Here is an 18,797-nt window from a genome sequence, read left to right on the forward strand (position 1 = left end):
TGGATTGTTCTGGAGTGTGGCTTCTATAAGAATAGACGTTGTGACTCACCTCGGAATTTCTCAAGGGTATACAGTTACCTAGATAATGATTGAGATCATTTTGCTTGCTGAAATAGTAAGCGGCAGTAATTCAGCACGTGTAGGCTGTACTCGAAATACCCTATAATAATAATGTGGCAATAGTGATAGATCCTTTGAAAGAACCGGGCTTTGGGAACAATAATTGTTCCCAAGGCCGCTATCGCGGACCGCACCAGGTTCCACGATCCACGGATGGTATCGAAGGCAATCTGGATCTCTCGTCTCCAGTCAGCTTCTCTTCAGCTTCTTCAGCTTCTCTTCTTGAGACTACCCGAGTACAGGGAGTAATTGCATTCTCGAGTCCTTCTCCATCGTTTCTCTCCGTCGATACCAAACGTCCTACCCGTTTCGCCACTCGCGCATACTCGAACCCACAACCAATTTCGCGTCACCAAAATTCACATTCGCCGGAACACTTAGCTAGAGATCGAGTCGACTTGTACAGCGCCGACACTCCTTTCCCTTTCCTCCGCATAATTCTCTTGTCACCCAGCTCCGTCGCGGTCTCTGACGGCGACGTCTAGCTTGGGCCTGATAAGAGATTCGGCGCGTCAATCAGTCCGGGCACATGAGTAACAAGCTTTGGGAGTTTTTCATACAAGATGATGTCGAGAGCTTCCAGCGGTTCCTGGCGAACGCGACGTTCGCGGGGCCACGAGCTGCAGGCTCCGGAACGCCTGCAGCGGCCAATCTGTCAGCAAAAAGTGCGAGCCCTGTGGCAATGATCGCATCATCTCCAAACCCACCGAGAAGCAAGAAAAGTCTGGGATCGTCGCCTGGAACACCTGTGCCGGATAAATCGCAACGCGGGATCGTGAACTTGTCGCGCGCCGACGTGAATGCGCGGGACCATTTCGGCCGCACACTGCTTCACCATGTCGCCTCGTCCTCGAAACTTACCGCCGCCCCCTTTGCACGTGCTTTACTGGAAGTTCCGTTCCTTGATATATATGCGCAGGACTGGGAGAGTGGGTGGACCGCCCTGCACCGGGCTCTTTATGCTGGTAATGCAACGATTGCGCAGGCGCTCATGGCGCGCGACGTGCAAGACATGACGGATTTCAGCAAGGTCGGGACTACAAGCCATCCAAGTGGTGGCCTGATTAAAATCAAAGATCGCGAGGGTTTCAGTCCGTTCGATGTCTTCGGAGCAACTATCACGGCCCGCGACATCAAGCAGCTCTCATCTGGGAGCTGGCCAAGGTCGATGGCCGATGATATGGATAGCGATGATGCGTCCAATACCGCCTCAAACTACGGAGATAATGGGGAAGATAATGCATATGTCGCTAAGAGTGTCTTGAAACCTCTTCTGGATGTCTCCGCCGATGAAGTGTTCACTCTCGGGAGTAACAAGAACCTCAACCTTGGTCTGGGTGATCAGGATGACCGACAGTTCCCCGAGCGGATCTCTTTGAAGCGCCCCGAGCATCTTTTGCATCGGTTCTATCGCGAACATCTGGAAGAACTGGAACGTCTTGGGCTTGAAAACACCATCCCCGACGGTAACTTGAAAGAATTACCTACATTGATAAGGAACAAACCCATGAAATATCAAAATATCGTCATGTCCAAACTGCATACCGCCATCATCACGGACGACCCCGAGGCTAATCTGTTCATCTGTGGCTTCGGCCCAGGCGGACGCCTAGGAACAGGCGATGAGTCGACGCGTTTTACCTTCGTTTGCATTGAAAATGGTGGTTTGGATGGAAAGAAGGTCGTCTCGGTTGCTTTGGGTCAAGACCATACCCTGGCAATCACAGAGCACGGTGAAATCTTCAGCTGGGGTAGCAACAAGTTTGGACAACTCGGTTACGGTCTTCCTAGAACCAACAACCGAAACGACGTCCCTGTGCAGTTGACGCCTCGTCAGATTTTCAATCCATTCAAGAAGGAAACCATCCTAGGCGCAGCAGCATCGTCTATCCACTCGGTCGTATTCAGCACCTCTGGTCTGTATACATTTGGAAAAAACGAAGGCCAGCTCGGTTTAGTCGATTCCGACGCTCGTTCTCTTGAAGTTCAAACCACACCAAGGCGTGTCGGAGCATCTCTCTTCAGTTGCCCAATTCAGATGGTCTCTGCCATTGATCGTGCTACGGCCGTTCTTCTACAGAACCATGAGGTTTGGGTATTCTCATCCTATGGTTACTTGAAGCTTTCATTCCCCCTGGAAGTAAGCTCGAGATTTATCCGGGATAGCTTCATGGCTACCAGATATGACGGATCCGCCAACCACATTGTGAAACTGACAAGTGGCGGAAACACAATCTGTGCTCTATCCAGTTCCGGTGATGTCTTCACTGTCCAAGCCAACCAGTCTGAAAACTCTTCGGCTTTGGCTTCTACGACCAATCCTGCCAAGATTCGCAATTCACTGGCCGCTCCTGTGCGAGCATGGTCTGTTAAGAAGTCCCACATGGCAGCGAGCGATGTCGATGTTGGTCAAGACGGCTCTATCATCATCTGTACAACCTCCGGATCTGCCTGGAGAAAAGAACAGCGGACAAAGAAGAAGGAGGGTGCTTCGAAGGACTACAAATTTGCCCGTATCCCTGGTCTCTCGCGAGCAGTGGCAGTTCGCAGCAACGCCTTCGGGGCCTATGCTGTGGCTCAGCGTGACTGCGATGTCACCAAGGAACAAATTCACGTTGAGCCCAGCAACCTTTGGGATGACATCTTGCCTTTGTCTCCATTCACAACCCCCGAATTGGAAGATGTGGATGCCATTCTGGAAGAGGATGCCCGGACTATTCCTGTTGTGCTTTCCTCCGGTAAAAGCATCCATCGCGCCATCCTATCATCCTCGGATATTGAAAATGAGTTCGTGCCTATTTGGTCCGAAGGGACTGTTTGGGTTACTAGCTCCGTTTCGGAGTCTCGCATTCCCGTTCATGAATTTCTCCTGGCTGGTCGCAGTCCAGTCTTTAGAAAGGCTCTGGAAGAGTTCAGGCAATCATACTATTCCTCCGTACTAGATGTGTTTGATATCGAGTATGGGAAGGATGGACACCCTCAAATCCGGATCCACGGTGTTGATTTCCTGACCATCCTCAATGTGGTGTTCTTCCTTTACACAGATGGCATACTTGATGTCTGGCACCTGGCTAGGAGCTCGCCCGCAAACGCGGCCCGTTACCGACAGGTTCGCACTGAGGTTATGCGCGTCGCTATGCAACTAGGCTTGCCAGCCTTGGAACGCGCAGCGAGATTAATGGTTGAACCAGAAAAATGCCTGAAGACTGATATGGCACATGCTATCACCCACTCCTCGTTCTTTGATAGCGCGGATGTGGTAGTCCAGCTCAAGGGTGACACCGTTAAAGTGCACAGCCAAGTTGTATGCGAGAGATGCCCATTCTTTGATGTTCTTTTCAATGGCCGTGCGGGTGGAAAGTGGATAGCATTGCGCAAAGCGGACCCTACCGAGAAGGTGCATGTTGATCTGAAGCACATTGATCGTTCCGTCTTTGACTTTGTACTGCGTTATCTGTATGCTGATACCGAGGAGCGTCTTTTCGATGAAGTTCGGACGAACGATGTTGACGACTTCATTGATCTACTCCTGGATGTTATGTTTGTGGCAAACGAGCTTATGATCGACCGACTGTCTCAAATCTGTCAGAAGATGCTTGGCCGTTTTGTCACAACTCGCAACGTGTGCTACCTTCTTAACTCTGTCACCCCTTGCTACGTTACAGAGTTCAAGGATGCTGCTCTGGAATACATTTGCCTCAATATGGAGGCTATGTTGGCTAACAGATATCTCCACGATTTGGACGACAGTCTCCTCCACGAGTTGGATTTGATCTGCCACGAAAACCAACTATCTTGCTGGCCCGTTTCCCGTGGACGCAACTCTGAAGATTATGTCTTCGAGAAATATCCTGAGATCGTCGGCTCCGTTGAGACAGACAAGCAGCGAAGGATTGACGCCATGGCCTTGCAGACTCGCCTCGACCGTCTTGAATCGTACGACGTTCGACCTCGGCAGACACCAATTGAGAAGGTCACTGTATCTTCATCGATGCGCAAAGGGAAGAACGCTTCCCCGAAAGAGTCGCCAATGGCCGGCAACAGTCCGATGCTCAAATCGAGGCAATCAGCAAGCGATCTTATGTTTCAGATGGATGACGAAGGTCTTATGACACCCGATTCGAAGGGCAAGGGTGCCATGCGTGGAGTTAAGTTTAGAGAAGGTATTCCCGAGGATAGATCGTATCCTGATTCCCCGTCATTGGGAGCAAGCCTACCAGAGGCCATGTCATTGGGCGAGGGTAACTTCTTGGATGATCAAATGGCTTCTCCACAAGACATGACACTCGCACAGTCTCCATCCGAGACTAGGGCGATTACTCTCAACCAGAAGCGCGCTGTGCCATCACTATCTGGACCTTCGTCCGCGCCATGGAGTCCGCCTATGATCTCGAGCTCCAAGAAGGATCTCAAAGACATCATGGGGGAAGCATCACAGTCCCGGGTGTCAAACCTTACGCTGGGGATGGCAGACCGACGTGAAAGCAGTGGCAATTTCACACCAAAGATTTCCCAAAAAGAGAGAAAGAAGATCCAACAACAGCAGGCGCAGGAACAGCTGGCTGCGCAGCAGAAGGCGAAAGACGCACCCTCGAACCCCTGGCAAAAGCCAGCACCTCCGCCAGTAACGCCAGCCAAACTCGATCCTCTACCAAGCCAAAGCGTTCAATCTCCCGAGCCTGCTAAAGCAGCCCAGAAATCCATGACTATGCGACAAACTGTAGCCGGCACACCCCCACCAAAGTCAAAGCCAATTGCAACACCAGTGCAAACCCAATACCGCAGCATTTCAACCAGCTTGCAGACAGGATCCCACTCCAAGCCCTCCCCATCGGGGCCTTCCACATCGCAGACTATCACATCACCCCAACCAGCCATCCAATCAATCCGTCACATTCCCCGTCCCGATCTCACAGGGTCACGTTCTCCATCTTCAGGCTCATACTCTCTATCAACAATCCTGCTCCAGCAACAAAGTGAAAAGGAAGCAATCCGCGAAGCAGCTACAGCAAAGCACAACATGCAAGAAATCCAAGCTGAACAAGAGTTCCAGCAATGGTGGGACCAGGAAAGCAAACGTGTACAAGGGCTAATGGACCCTGAGCCAACAGAACCTCGTTCTGGCAAGAGTGGACGCGGCGGCAAAACGCCTGGTACTCCGCGCAAGCGTCGCGGTCCCAAGAATACCGCTGGCGATAGGCCTGGTACCCCAAATCAGAAGCGTCCGTCGGTTTCAGGATCTGGTCGTCCTACCCCTAAGACAAGTGCAAATGGTCCCTCTTCGGCTCAGCCGCAAAGAGTTCCGAATGGAAATCGCGCTGGTGATGGTGCTGGGATTCCTAATCCGAATTCTCGGCGTGGAGGACGACATGGGGGACAACGTGGTAAGGGGAAGGATCGTGGTTAAGAGTATAGACTGCTTTCTCCCTGCTGTTTGATTAACAGTCTGTTTTGATCCTTTGTTTCGGATGTCTTTTTGTACATTTCCTGACCCGATCAACTGCTTTGTATGAAGACATGGCTTCTATAACTTTACTTTCAATCCTTTTTTCAAGCTTCTTTCGGATCCTCTATGCAACTTTCTTTGGAACTCCCTGCTCAAACCCCCTCTTTTGAAAGACATACCTGTTTTCTTGTCTTCCTCGGTGGTCTTAAGATTTCTTCGTTAACAATAGCATTTTACTGACGGTTGGACAGTTTAGAGGTCACTGTGTAACACGATATACTCCGTTTAAGATAGACTACTCTCTATTTACTCAGTTCACTTCTGGAAAGGATACCTCCACTGAATATAATCTCTTCTCTTGAGACCTAATCTCTGACTTTCTTGTGCACAATTTCCCATCCATGCCAAAACAATACCAATATAAATCAGCTCCGCCCTATGACCGACATTCCCAATGCACATTCGCATGCTGCATGGGCCGCGAAAAGAGAGACTAAATACCCCAAAAAGTCAGCCAAACTATCCTCAAACCCACATCCACGAGAAATACATACCGAGTAATCCGTATCCGGCACACCCTCCACCCCCTCAGGATTATAAAACCTAAATTTCCTCACCATCATAGCAACAATAACCTCAAGATTAAGATACGCAAACTTCTCCCCAATACACCGATGTCTACCCGCCCCGAAAGGCAAATACGGACTTCGCGTCCCCTTAGAAACAGCCCCATACCCATAATCAACCGTTTCAGACTCATCATCCTCCTCCTCAACCCTCTCCTCCCAACGATGGGGATCCCACCGCAACGGATCCCGGAAGTAGCGCGCATCCCGCGCCGTAACGCCCGGACTAGAAAGAAGCGTATGCGAAGGCGGAACGATAAAGTCCGTCCCCGGGACTGGAAGGGGATTCTTCACTTTGCGCATGAGTGAATGGATGGAAGAGTGGATGCGTAATGTCTCCTTGACGACGTTATGGTGGAGCGGTAACTTGTCGAGATCTTTGTATTCCAATGGTGGGAGATCTGAGCCTAGGTTCTGGACTTGTTCTTCGTAGAGATTTTCTGTCATCGAGGGGTTCGAGGCTAGGCGGAGTATTATCCAGCAGCTTATTGCTGATGAGGAGTGTTGGCCTGCCATTAGGAGGGTTATCATCATGTGGGCAATTTCTTTGTCCGGGACTGGTGTGCCGTCCCGGTAGATGCTGCCCATTAGGTTGAAGATCATGTCTGTGCCTTTTGTTTTGTCTCTGGCTGAGCCTGAGCTTGGGCTTGGGCCGGCTTTGGGGCCGGCTTCTCGTCTTGCTTGGATGATTTCGAGGTAGATTGCTCGCATGCGAGCATGGGCTATGTCTCGCTTGCGGTTGTGTGGTAGTGGTGCCCAAGGCAACATGAAGTTGATTGGTTGGAAGCCTAGATCGAGGTCGTGGAAGAGTTCGGCGAATTCGGATGTTAGTTTTGACCGGACTTCTTCGCCTTGGAGGGTGCGGGCTGCTGTGAAAGTGGTTATCTCTGCCATGGCTGCAGCTAGATCGGTGGTTCCGGATTGGCCTTTGAAATTGCCCGAGGATTTGATGTAGGAGGTGACTTCGTCGGCGATTAGGGGGACGTAGGATTCTAGGGCTGTTTGGCTTAGGCCGAATTTTATAAACTGATTTAGGGGCAGCATGATCAGTACTGTGTACTTGGGTAATGAGATGGTATAGAAGAGAATTAGGTACCTTCTTTTGTTCCATGAGTTTGGAATTAGGACAGTCGTAGACAACACCGGTTCCAAAGATGGGTGTAGTGAGCTTGCTGTAGATTTCTTCGGCGTTGACATCCTTAAGTTTTCCATTTAGGATAAACTCGTTGCCTTCGACACCTAGGTAGACAGTTGTCTTCTTTCCTAGCAAAATGAAAGTGAAAATATCTCCGTACTGATTGTTTGTGAGTGGGCGACATTGGTGATATACTTCCGCAGAAAACACTCACCTTTGCACGGCACGCAAAGAAGAACTGATACGGGTCCATGCCATAGGAAACTGTACTTCCAATAAAAGGAACCCAGTGAAAGACTACAGGAGGTTCTTTCCTGCTGTAAAAGACGAGCTGGTTGATCACATTGAGGATGATTGAGACCACGAGAATTCCGGTGGTGTAGTAGGCAATCCGCAGAATCTGGCCTGCAACCAGTGACACGAGTAAGTCCATGATTAGAGAATGAAAGTAAATTGAATGTTCATCTGTACAATTAACATGTTAACTGACATGTTTATACTTATGGTCTTGTAGGGCAAATCAGCAGGGCGGGATTGGCCATTACTCATCCAGTCAGGCCATGCCCGCAACCCCGGATGTCGCATCAACCGAAAGGAATGAAAGGGGCCATTAGTAGGCAGCCAATTTGTTATGCAGGGGTAGAACAAATGAAAGTAGAGGGATTGGTGGGCACGGATAGCTGGGGTCCAGAGTGGGCTGAGGCTTGCAATTACATTTTGTAGGATTGGCTCGCAAGTTAAGATATATCAACAAATGTAAAAAGGACACAGGAAGATAGGTTATGTTCGGTCTGGATGCTGCTAATGATAATGTTAATAATGACTGAAAAAAAAAACCGAAGAAATGCCACCAACGCCAAACAACCGTGCAAGCTAAAGAATTGTCATGAACGTAATAAGGAAAAGATGAGGTGAAACGTCGTAAGTTAGCCGTGCGTGGCTACCTCTCGGCTTTCCCAGATCCGACGGATCATCATTTCGGCGTCGTTGACCTGGTAGTCTTCAACTTCGTTCTCGCCTATGAGATCCCGTGAGGCTTCGGCGGAGGTGGAGAGGATGCGAGAAGAAGGATCACTGGACTTGGCAGACTTGGTGGGGTCGCTGTTGGCCGCTGAATCTTCGATCGTGATTGGGTTACGAGTTGATGGTTTAGACGTGGGACTTGAACTGAGGCGACTGGGACGCTTGCCTTGTTGGAGAAGAGGCAAAGAGGGGGCTGGTTTGACTTGCTTGCCGAGTGCTGATGATGTTTGTGCAACCTTAGCTGCTCGGGCAACATGACGAAGTCGGGCGAAGCTCTCTCCGGTGGGAGATTGGAAACGCCGCACAACTGTGAGTTCTAGGGAGGTTTTCTCGTACGCCTTGCGGATATGCCGAGTTTCACCGTCATGTCCTGCGCCTCCAGCTCGACCGCCGCTGGTCAACCCTCGGCTGGCGTCAAATGTGACAGTACCAGGGCGCGTATGGTTGACTGTGTTGAAGGTTGGGTCAACCGTGGACGGGGCTGCCGAAGGTGGAACCCCGTGGCTATCAGGGGGAGAGTTGTTGAGAGTGGCAGTGCGTTGAAGCCATAGCTTCTGCTGTGTCCGAGAAGGCAAGTCAGCACCACGTGGGCGCGCAGGAGAAGCAGTGGATTTGCCAGTGGCGCGACCAGGAGAAGGCGGGGTCTGCGGATGGTAGTGAGGGAGGAATGAAGACGGGGTGTTCGGGTCAGAATCAGTACGGGATGATGCTTGGATGCTGTTCTTGTTGTTCATAATGAATCTCGAGACACCTCCTTCCATAGAGGATGAGGTAGCGTGAGGGTGAGAGCCAGGCATGCTGGCCATGCTGGCCGTAGAATACGTGCGGCGGGCGCTTTCCTGGCCAGCAGCCAGGTTGAGAGATGCGCTGCTGCGCGATGCGGGATCCTTGGCCGCCGGCTTGACCATCGCCGAAATCGAAGACATGGCGGGAGGTGCTTTGGCCGAGTGGGAGGGGCTGAGAAGGCGGGTTGCGATATCACCTTGCTCAGTGTGCTGGCTAGAGTTCTCGGAGTCGTTGTCAGAGTCGTGGTGGTCCTCGTCTTCCTCTTGGTCCTGGCCTTCTTCCAATTCGGCACGTTCCCGAGCAAACTTGCTTGTGATCGATTCTGGGAGACTGGTCGCCCGAGCAATCTGAGGGTAGGGGCGCTTCACAAATGTAAGGGGATCGACAAGAATAGTGGTGTTATCAGCGCTGTGGTTGGATGGCACGACAGAGTTACGCCGCGTACTTTCGGGCGACTGAGTGGTATCTTCCCAATCAGCGTCGTCGACCTCGACGTCGTCATCACCCAACTCGAAGCCGACCGTCTTCTTTTTTGCTGCACTGGAATGGGGTCGTTCGGTCACCAACGCTTTCTTCCCGACAGCCGAGTTATTCCGGCGCAAGGCAGGAGTCGAATAGTTTCTCTTCATAGGAGGAGCGGTGGGCTGATTATCGACGGCATTATCCCAACGAACATGTCCACCTTCTTTGGGGCTTGCTATCGGAGTTGCGGGCGCAGACTTCTTGCGCTGGTGATGACGCCCGGTAGTTTCGGGACCAACCTGGGCAAGTTGGAATCGCTGGAGTTTGCTCAGGTTTTTTCCGATGGAGGGGTTTCGGTGATGATTGCGGTGACCGCCAACAACATGGGCGCGGTGTGCCTTATGATGCACGGGCGCCTTCTGCGTGTGAGACTCCGACAGGTCATTCGGGTTGGCGCGCGTGACGACTGCATGAGAGGATACCGCACGGCGGCCGAGACCGGGGCGCTTGACGGGGGAAGAGGTGGTATTGGAGGTCGGCATTGCAGAGAATAGCTCCCAGAGGAGCCACAGACGGATAATCCGCGATGCTCACCTAGAACGTGGGGATTGGCCGAGGCAAAGAGGTCTCACGGCAGATCGGAGAACATGCAGGTAGAATATGAAGAGTCAACGAAGGCTGTGGTTACACCGGTTGAAAGCAGAAATCATACGCTGCGAAAAAAGAAAGAGAGAGAGAGAAGGAAGAAAAGAAGAAATCGACGTTGATCGATCTCGCTGTCTTCGGCGATTAAGTTCAAGGAGCGAGTAATAATACGGTAATTACGTTGTGTGGGGGAGCCATGTGCCGGTCACATGACATGAAATTGAAATGCATACGAGGTACAAGGTATACTGGATCTCTTTCCTTTAAGCTATTCAATCTGCTAAAAGTCTTCAGGTATCATCAGGTAAGCCAAGTAAAAATAACGCCCCAAATGCAATTACGCTACAGCTCAATCAAACTCTCCTCCACTGGCCGCGGTTGCTGATAAGGTGCTTGTCCGGGGGCTTCAGGTGCATGCGCGCTCGGTTGCCCTGTGGTCATTGGTGGGTAAGCAGAAGGTGCAGGCGGTGGTTGCTGAGGGTAATAAAATGACTGCGGGTGGGGGGTAGGGCCGGTTGGTTGCTGGTGAAGTGCTGGAGCGCTAGGGGCCACCGAGTAACCAGGCTGCGCATACCCGGTAGCAGCTGGCTGCTCGGGTACCGTAGACCCGCCTGGAGGTGCACTAGGTTGATACTGGGAGTCTCGCCGCATGACAGGCGATGGTTGGTATGGAGGTTCGGCGACTGGTGACTTGTTTGCGTCCGGATCAGATGGTCCCGCATAGTACTGAGACGGAGCACTTGGTGCGGGAGTAGTGGTATAGTTATTGGGAATAGCGTTAGGTGACTGTGCCCCGAGAGACGGGTAAGGTTTTCCACCCCAGTTCTGGTGGTGAGCCTCGTTCGGCTGAGCTCCATGTGGAGTGTGCGACATATAGGCGCCGGTGACAGCGCCAGGTGCGCCTCCATACCCTTCGGCGTTCGCCGTCTGTGGTGCATACATGGCAGTGGGTGGGCGAGAGCTGTCCGTCTGGTTGCCATAATAGAAATTCTCGGCCCCAGCTTGTGCATCGGGGGCCTGGGGAGTAAACCCGGGCTGGATATTCGGATATTGTGTTGCGCCGGGAACAGCCCCATAACCAAGACCGTGGTGTGGATAAGCATTGGAGAGGCGCTCTTCCAACATTCGATCGTAATACCTCACGACTGTTGAGAGTTTGGCATGTAGATCGAGTAACGTGTCTGTCGACGTCAGCTTGTGATGCTTTACAACTCGAAGGAGGGAACTCACCATGCTTGCTCATAGTCTCTCCATAGCTACGGGCCAACTTCGGTCGAAGGGAACCGATACTCTCATATAACTCCTGGATCTGTGGCTCTCTGAGGATTGTTCCTGGGGGCTGATGTTGAAGCCGGTCAACGAGCGTTGAAAATAGATGGATGTTCTCGGCTTCCACGGGTGTAAGTTCATAGGGATTCTTAGGTAAGGGTGTCGGCGTGCTGGACGAATCACGGATTGCAGAACTTGGAGTAGGAACGTTCTTCAATGCTGCTGCATGGTTTTGTTTGTGTTGTTCCATGTCTCGCAGCGATGCTTCGATCGCAGCCTTGAGGTCTGCATCGTCCTCCTCTTCCACGTGGGCTAGTCCAGGAGTGGGATTGGTCGCTTCTGGGACATTGACAGTCTGCGGTACGAATCCCGAACTTCCTCTGCCCTCGGCCTCATCGAGGCTCATCTGTAACGCGCGACGCAAATCTTCGTCGAATCCGGTATCGGCTTTGGCAGCTCGGGGTTCCATTGAGCTAGATTTTGTGATGGAGTTGTTTTTAAACGTGGATCGATCCGATACTCCCGGTGGCGCAAACGACTTGGAGTTCAATTTGGCATAGCATCCATCATCCACCCTGACAGGCTGCAATATTCCAAGATGTGGCAACGGGATAGTCTTGCTGGAACATTGAGCATCGAAGACATTGCCACAGTTTCGGCAATGGTGTTTGCGATTCATGAAACTGAAGGCTGTCCGGCATCGCATACAGACATCGGAGTCAATCCACTCCGGAGGCTGAGACAGGACATGTTAGCTTCCACTTTGGCGGCAAAGGGCCAGGACACTCACAGCACTGCTTTCCAACATACTGCCGCTCATTTCTGTCTTTGGCGGAAATCGGTACCCCTCGCTCTGGAGTTTACGATATGTGTCCCCAACGTACATCAAATCCATTCGGCCCTGCGCAGCCATAGCCCAATTTTGGATGAGCTCCAACATCTTTCCTTGAACATCTGGATTTAATGGGGCGCCTTCGGATTTTAGTAATGACACAAGGTTATCCATGAATTCCCGAGATGCGATCTCCGCTAGAAAGTGGGTGCCTCCGTTTTTGACACACGTATCTGTTAACTGCAGACGCATGATCAGCACTTGTTTTAACGTAACGCCGAGGAGATAAATGTCACTCACCTTCAGAGTCGCCAGCTGAATGTTGGGGTTCCTATTCTCGAGCCGTCGCTTCAACGATCTCATCGCTTCTTTGGGCTGCACGCTCTTCGATCGAACCATGTCGGATATTTCCAGATTGAGGGCAATGTCCTCCCTAGGAGTAGGTTAGCCAATCGATCGCTCTGGGCAGATGATCCACCAGGGAAGAGCCCATCTATAGGCGTAATCCCTGTAGGCAATCACTTACAGCGAGGAAGCCGTTGCCCGCTCGATCTGCTCGTCGAGAGGCGACGTTGAAGAAAACCAACCAGCCATGATGAAAGTAGACACCAGGCGCGATACTTGACACAAAGCGCAGTAGCTGCAGGTAGATGCGAATATGGCAGACTGATAAGTGGAGGAGGGAGCTTCCAGTTGACTAAGCCCCTGGCGTCATAGGCTGGGGGCGGTGAGGTATTGTCATCTGATTACCCCAGAGACATCCCGCATTGCGTTCCTGGATTCTGTCCTCTTTTCTCTCTTCTGGTCTCTTGCTTTCATTTGCTCTTTAATCTGAAGGGCCTCCAGGGTTACCCCCGAGATCCCTTCTTGCCATCCGTCAACTTGAACATAATCATGCGCTAAGTCCGCTCGCTGCTTGGATCTACCATGTCCTCCGATGCGGCGACTTTGCCATCTCCACCAAACATACCACCGTGGAAGGACAGCCGTCCTTACTCGGTGGGGGAAACCATGCATTCCACGCAGGTCAGCAGACCGGACTACCCAAATGGCACTTCTATCCCGCACCGCTCTCGATTTCCGAATATCAAAGACCTGCAGGACCAGGCTGCTTCATTAAATGTGAATGATAGCACACCGGTATGTGTCCTGATGGCCCCTCGAAGGGGTATGGCCTCTATTTACTGACGCGCATTATAGCTCAATCAACTCCTGAGAACGGCTTCCGAGGCAATCGAACAAGCCATCACCCTAGTGGAGGATAACTACCCTGACAAGGCTTACATACAATATCTTCGCGCCTCTGAAATCACCATCAACATCATTCCCCATCATCCAGACTATCGAACCACGGTCAACCAGCGTCCTGGCTGGTACAAGGAGTTTGCCGATCTCATGATGTCGGTCAGGACCAAACAAGGCACCATGGACACAATTAAGCAGGAGATCATTGAGGATAACTTGGCAAGTGGAATGCAGCCCACCGGTGGATTTGCGTCAAGGTCACCACAACAAGCTTCTGCCACACCGAGGAGCCGCGAGAATCGTCAGTCTGGAGCAGACTCGATCAGAATGCCGAGTCCTGGTCAGTTCCAAAGAATACCCGACCCTCTTACGCATACACAAAGATTCTCCAGTCCCCCAGATGACATTCTCGCGCAACGATTTGCCAAACTTAAGGCATCTCCACCCTCGAACCAATATGAGTTAGGTTCAAGTCCGGCTGGACCGGGAAGCCCGACTCTGGGATCTGCGGAGACTCCACTTCATCCGTCGAACGCGAACTCGGGGCCTTACAGCTCCCCGCCGCCAAGACGTCCATTAGGACCTCGTGGCATGGGGTCTTCTCCTAGTGTGCCAACTATTCCTCCGAAAGTTCCACTTACAACCTCGCTCCCACGTGCCCCAGACCCAGCTTATAGCCCTATTTTCACCGTTCCCTCGAAGCCTCCCTCGAATCCCCCAAGAACTTCCATCGAGAGCACGCGATCAGTCAATCCGCGGTATTCGCAATTTACCAGCTCTCCTCACAGGAGTCCGAGTCGCGGAGGCTTCGATGAAAATCCCTACAGATCCCTGACACCCAGTGGGATGGACTCAGCGCGAAGCGATTCACCGGATCTGCCATATAGCACTTCAATTACTGCACAGAGTCTGCTTGAGAACCTGCGAAAGTTCAATGTGCTGCTCATTGATGTTCGGTCCCGGGACCAGTATGATAATGGGCACGTGTATGCAAAATCCATCATTTGCATAGAGCCTGTGGTCTTGAAAGAGAACGTGTCTGCCGAGGAACTGGAGGAGCGTCTCGTTGTTTCGCCGGAACACGAACAAACCTTATTTGAGAAGCGGAATGAATATGATCTCGTAGTTTACTACGATCAAAACGCTGATTCTGTCAGTTATCTCGCTGGTTCACCAGTGGGGACATCCGCGCCGCATTTGAGAGCTCTCCATGACACTCTCTACGAGTTCAATGCATACAAGCCGTTGAAAGCCGGGCGACCTCCTGCTCTTCTTCTCGGTGGGTTGGATGCATGGATCGATCTCCTTGGCCAACAGTCACTCGCCACATCTTCGACCGCTGCTGTCATGAGTTCGCTGCAGGCCAGAAAGCCCGTACCTCGTCCTGGCCGAGGTTTAGGAAGGGTTCCTACAATGGCTAGCGCTAATTCGAGCCTGGAAGTTCGGAAACGGCGACTGCGCGAGTTTACTCCCCTCAACTCGAAGGAGTTATCCGAGTGGATGGAGAAATCCAAAAACGAGGAGATCGATACAAGCACCTACGGTGAGGAAGAAACAGAGGAGCCAGAGGAATCCACGCAAGAGCCCTCGACTCCATTTGTCCATACATATGAGGCTTTCTTGCGTCGATTCCCCGAGCCGCACCATGTTCAGCAATCTATGACGCACCCAGATTCTCGTCCGCCGCCTGGCCCTACTCCGAATTACGCTGCGCAGATGCCGGCGGCCCCGTCACGGCCAGCTCCTGCGGTCCCACGTCCCAGCTACAGCGGAGTTTCCGATGGCCGACATATTCAACCCCACCTGGAGCGACAAAATTCTGCAAGCAGAACAGCTCTCTACATGCCAACCTCTAACCTTGGCCGCCTTAAACTTCCGCGTACAGGTTTGACCAATTTCGGTGTCACATGCTACATGAACTCTACCATCCAGTGCCTCAGTGCAACGGTCATGCTGAGCAGGTTCTTTATTGACAATCAGTTCCGTTACTATGTACAGAAGAACTGGAAGGGATCCCAGGGCGTCATGCCAGGATTGTATGCTAATCTAACTCGGTCGCTGTGGAAGAATGATGTTGAGGTTATTATGCCAACTTCTTTCCGAAATTTCTGTGGGCGGTTGAATCGGGAATGGGCTATTGATCGACAGCAAGATGCCAAGGAATTCTTCGATTTCGTGGTGGACTGCCTCCATGAGGATCTTAATATTAACTGGCAGCGGACGCCCCTACGGCCCTTGACATTTTCAGAGGAGATGCAACGGGAACGAATGCCGGTGGCCAGAGTTTCCAAAATCGAATGGGACCGGTATTGCCATCGCGAGGAGTCATTTATATCGTCTCTTTTTGCAGGACAGCATGCTAGTCGACTACGTTGCACAACCTGCAAAAAGACGTCTACCACCTACGAGGCCTTCTACAGCATCAGTGTCGAGATCCCGGTTGAAGGCACAGGCGACATCTATGACTGTCTACGGAGTTATTGTAAAGAAGAAATGCTGAGTGGCGACGAGGTCTGGAAGTGCCCGCACTGCAAATGCAAGCGAATGGCCACCAAACAGATCATCATCACACGAGCACCCCAGATCCTAGTTGTCCACTTCAAGCGGTTCTCGGCATCCAAGACCCAAAGTGCGCGAAAGATCCACACCCCCATCGAGTTCCCACTCCATGGTCTCCGGATGGACGACTTTGTCATCTCATACCCGAGTGCCGCCCCCCAGGATCCCCGGGCTCCACCACCCATGGGCGCCACCGTTCCGCCGTTTACATACGATGCCTTTGCTGTACTCCGGCATCTCGGATCCTCGATGGGAAGCGGACACTACATTTCCCTGGTCCGCGATGCGGAGCGGCAGTGCTGGCGGAAGTTTGACGATGAGAGGGCCACGGACTTTAACCCCCGGGACCTCCGATCACGGGATCGATTGCAGAACGAGCAAGCGTATATTGTGTTTTATGAGCGAGTTCCAGCGAAATGAGCGTTTTAGCATCTGTTACGATCATGGATAGAGTATACAGCAATTAAGTTGCTTTGAACATGAAAGTGTTCCGTCACAGCGGAAAGCGGATACCCGACGGCGCTACCCGAGCCATGATCCCCGAGGTTACGGCTATGCAGGGAAAGAAGATGGCAGTTGGGGTACCAATTACCTGTCAGTCACCTAGTAGTTAGTCTAGTCTTGTGTATCTACTGTATGTGCATAACAGAACATTGTGGCCAGATATGCCAGACTGTCACTATTCATATGCACGAATAAGCAGCATCTGATTCGTCGAAACATAATAGTCTCTCGCAACACTTTCACAGCATTTATTATCAGTTTCTATGAAGATAGTGAATGTAACTACCCTCTGAGTACACTATACCGCCACCTAAATAAGTAATAATACGCAGTAGACAACGCCATATACTCCGACCTTTTTCGGGTGTAATTCGCGGCATCAACAGTCGGGCCCCACCGAGACCGCTCAGGGCGCACGTACCAACAACTTTCCCTTTTCCTTTGGATCTTGGACTTTGCACATATCTCTCTTCACTTCTCTGCACTTCGATCTCCCTCGGAATACCCCGTAAGTGTCTGTCAGACTTGTCACACTTGTCGTATTACCCCCAATCCCAACTTCTCCCGCGTCCCTCTCCTATCGCGCCCCCGCCGCTCCGAGCCCAGGCCTCTCTGCTCCTGCACACCTCACAGACCGCTAACAAGTCTCCCATCACCTACAGACCCCTTAATTCACCATGTCTGGATCCGCCGAATTCACTTTCAAGCAGATTGCTGAGCACAACACTAAGAAGGACCTCTACCTGATCGTCCACGACAAAGTCTACGACTGCACCAGCTTCGTCGATGAGCACCCGTACGTTGACTCAGTGTCTATATCTACAATCTCCAGAACCCCTCCTCCCTCCCCGGAGATAATGCGCTCTCCCTTACCCTGGCGCAAAGCGAGAAAGGGGCCAGCGAGAAACGGGCGAAAAAATCCCAACAGACTCTTTCTCCCTCGCCTCTCCCCTATCGCACCACTCCACCGCCAATTTCACCATCTCCGCACCCTCAGATATCCTCAGAATAAAAAACCGCTAACAATTTCTCTAGTGGTGGCGAGGAAGTCCTCCTCGACGTTGGCGGCCAGGACAGCACCGAAGCCTTCGAGGATGTCGGCCACAGTGACGAGGCGCGCGAGATTCTCGATGGTCTCCTCGTTGGCACAGTGAAGCGTATGGTACGTACCGAATCCCCCAGTACCGCTGGAGTCCTATCCAACAAAAATCAACACATCCAACCACGCTCTCTATACCCTCGGCAACACGCCATGTGATCCCACATGCACACCGAACATAAGACATCAGAAACCATATACTAACAACCCTCCAGCCCGGTGACCCTGAGCCCCAGAGCCACGCAGCCCCCGCCTCCTCCTCATCCTCCTCCTCATCTTCCACCGCCGGCTTCGGCGTCGGTCTCTACGCCGTTATCCTCATCGGCGGTGCCATCGCCTACGGCGCATACAACTACCTCCAGGCTCAACAGCAGCAGCAGTAAGCCGGTTATGGAGTGTAGAGTGTGCTACGAAGGTGTTGGTGTCTGTATGTGCAATGTGAATATGCATTTCTGCAATGTTTACAGCAATTAGAAGATCAAGATGAGCATGAATCAGTTCTGTTTTCTTTTTTTCATCAATGGTCTCGCGAGATGGGATGGGCTAAAACTGTGCACGTCTGAGTTGCATACGCCTTCTGAGTGAGGGTTTCGGGTCTCGGGTCTATGTATCCTTTCTTCTTGTCGGATTTTCATTTTATGCTTATATTCTTTGGTTAATTACATGTTTGAGCTGGACCTAGATTTCTCTGCTTCGTTTTTTTCTTTTTTAGATATTGATTTCAACAATCCTACTCTATAAGTTATATTATAGTCACTATGACTGACGACTTCCAATATGACCACGATATGAAGTGGAATATTGACACTATCTCATATCAAGCGGGTCAAACAAAAAGGAAAAGAAACGCAGATCAACCAGCGGAATACATTTCTCTTTTGGGCGTCACTTTCCGCCCACCAATTCCGACAATTCTGGTATGTTCATTTGCCGATTGCCCTCCTTACTCCTCACTCCAACATCTCCAATTGTCTGATGGTGTGGTGTGCGGGGAAGTTTCTAGGCTTGGCTGTTCTTTGGGGTTCTATTGTGTTCTTTTTTATATC

General features: G+C 51.5%; 6 protein-coding genes across 6 annotated transcripts; 3 read left to right on the top strand and 3 right to left on the bottom strand.

Annotated features, from left to right (window-relative positions):
- Positions 1 to 649: 649 nt before the first annotated feature.
- On the top strand, positions 650 to 5,527 carry N7446_007205 (BTB domain and ankyrin repeat protein; the record flags this gene model as incomplete). The annotated part of the gene is made up of 1 exon (XM_058515951.1): positions 650 to 5,527. The coding sequence occupies one exon, from the start codon at positions 650 to 652 to the stop codon at positions 5,525 to 5,527; it is 4,878 nt and encodes a 1,625-aa protein (XP_058373129.1).
- A 475-nt stretch (positions 5,528 to 6,002) lies between these two features.
- Positions 6,003 to 7,760, bottom strand: N7446_007206 (cytochrome P450; the record flags this gene model as incomplete). Its single annotated transcript, XM_058515952.1, has 4 exons — positions 6,003 to 6,059; positions 6,121 to 7,218; positions 7,289 to 7,486; positions 7,542 to 7,760. The coding sequence occupies 4 exons, from the start codon at positions 7,758 to 7,760 to the stop codon at positions 6,003 to 6,005; spliced, it is 1,572 nt and encodes a 523-aa protein (XP_058373130.1).
- A 493-nt stretch (positions 7,761 to 8,253) lies between these two features.
- N7446_007207 (uncharacterized protein) lies at positions 8,254 to 10,140 on the bottom strand (the record flags this gene model as incomplete). The annotated part of the gene is made up of 1 exon (XM_058515953.1): positions 8,254 to 10,140. One exon carries the CDS (start codon positions 10,138 to 10,140, stop codon positions 8,254 to 8,256), a length of 1,887 nt encoding a protein of 628 aa, XP_058373131.1.
- Positions 10,141 to 10,475: 335 nt separating this feature from the next.
- On the bottom strand, positions 10,476 to 13,005 carry vps27 (ESCRT-0 subunit protein VPS27). The gene is made up of 5 exons (XM_058515954.1): positions 12,871 to 13,005; positions 12,645 to 12,777; positions 12,303 to 12,584; positions 11,474 to 12,248; positions 10,476 to 11,424 (listed from the first exon to the last, which is right to left on the bottom strand). The coding sequence occupies exons 1-5, from the start codon at positions 12,936 to 12,938 to the stop codon at positions 10,586 to 10,588; spliced, it is 2,097 nt and encodes a 698-aa protein (XP_058373132.1). The 5' UTR covers positions 12,939 to 13,005; the 3' UTR covers positions 10,476 to 10,585.
- Positions 13,006 to 13,271: 266 nt separating this feature from the next.
- N7446_007209 (putative ubiquitin C-terminal hydrolase) lies at positions 13,272 to 16,568 on the top strand (the record flags this gene model as incomplete). Its single annotated transcript, XM_058515955.1, has 2 exons — positions 13,272 to 13,484; positions 13,545 to 16,568. 2 exons carry the CDS (start codon positions 13,272 to 13,274, stop codon positions 16,566 to 16,568), a joined length of 3,237 nt encoding a protein of 1,078 aa, XP_058373133.1.
- Positions 16,569 to 17,087: 519 nt separating this feature from the next.
- Positions 17,088 to 18,345, top strand: N7446_007210 (cytochrome b5-like heme/steroid binding domain-containing protein). Its single transcript, XM_058515956.1, has 4 exons — positions 17,088 to 17,160; positions 17,315 to 17,448; positions 17,688 to 17,814; positions 17,967 to 18,345. The coding sequence occupies exons 2-4, from the start codon at positions 17,330 to 17,332 to the stop codon at positions 18,132 to 18,134; spliced, it is 414 nt and encodes a 137-aa protein (XP_058373134.1). The 5' UTR covers positions 17,088 to 17,160; positions 17,315 to 17,329; the 3' UTR covers positions 18,135 to 18,345.
- The last annotated feature ends 452 nt before the right edge of the window (positions 18,346 to 18,797 follow it).

Source organism: Penicillium canescens (genome assembly GCF_028828765.1).
Source record: "Penicillium canescens strain IBT 15451 chromosome Unknown utg000004l_segment0_segment0, whole genome shotgun sequence".
NCBI lineage: Eukaryota > Fungi > Ascomycota > Eurotiomycetes > Eurotiales > Aspergillaceae > Penicillium > Penicillium canescens.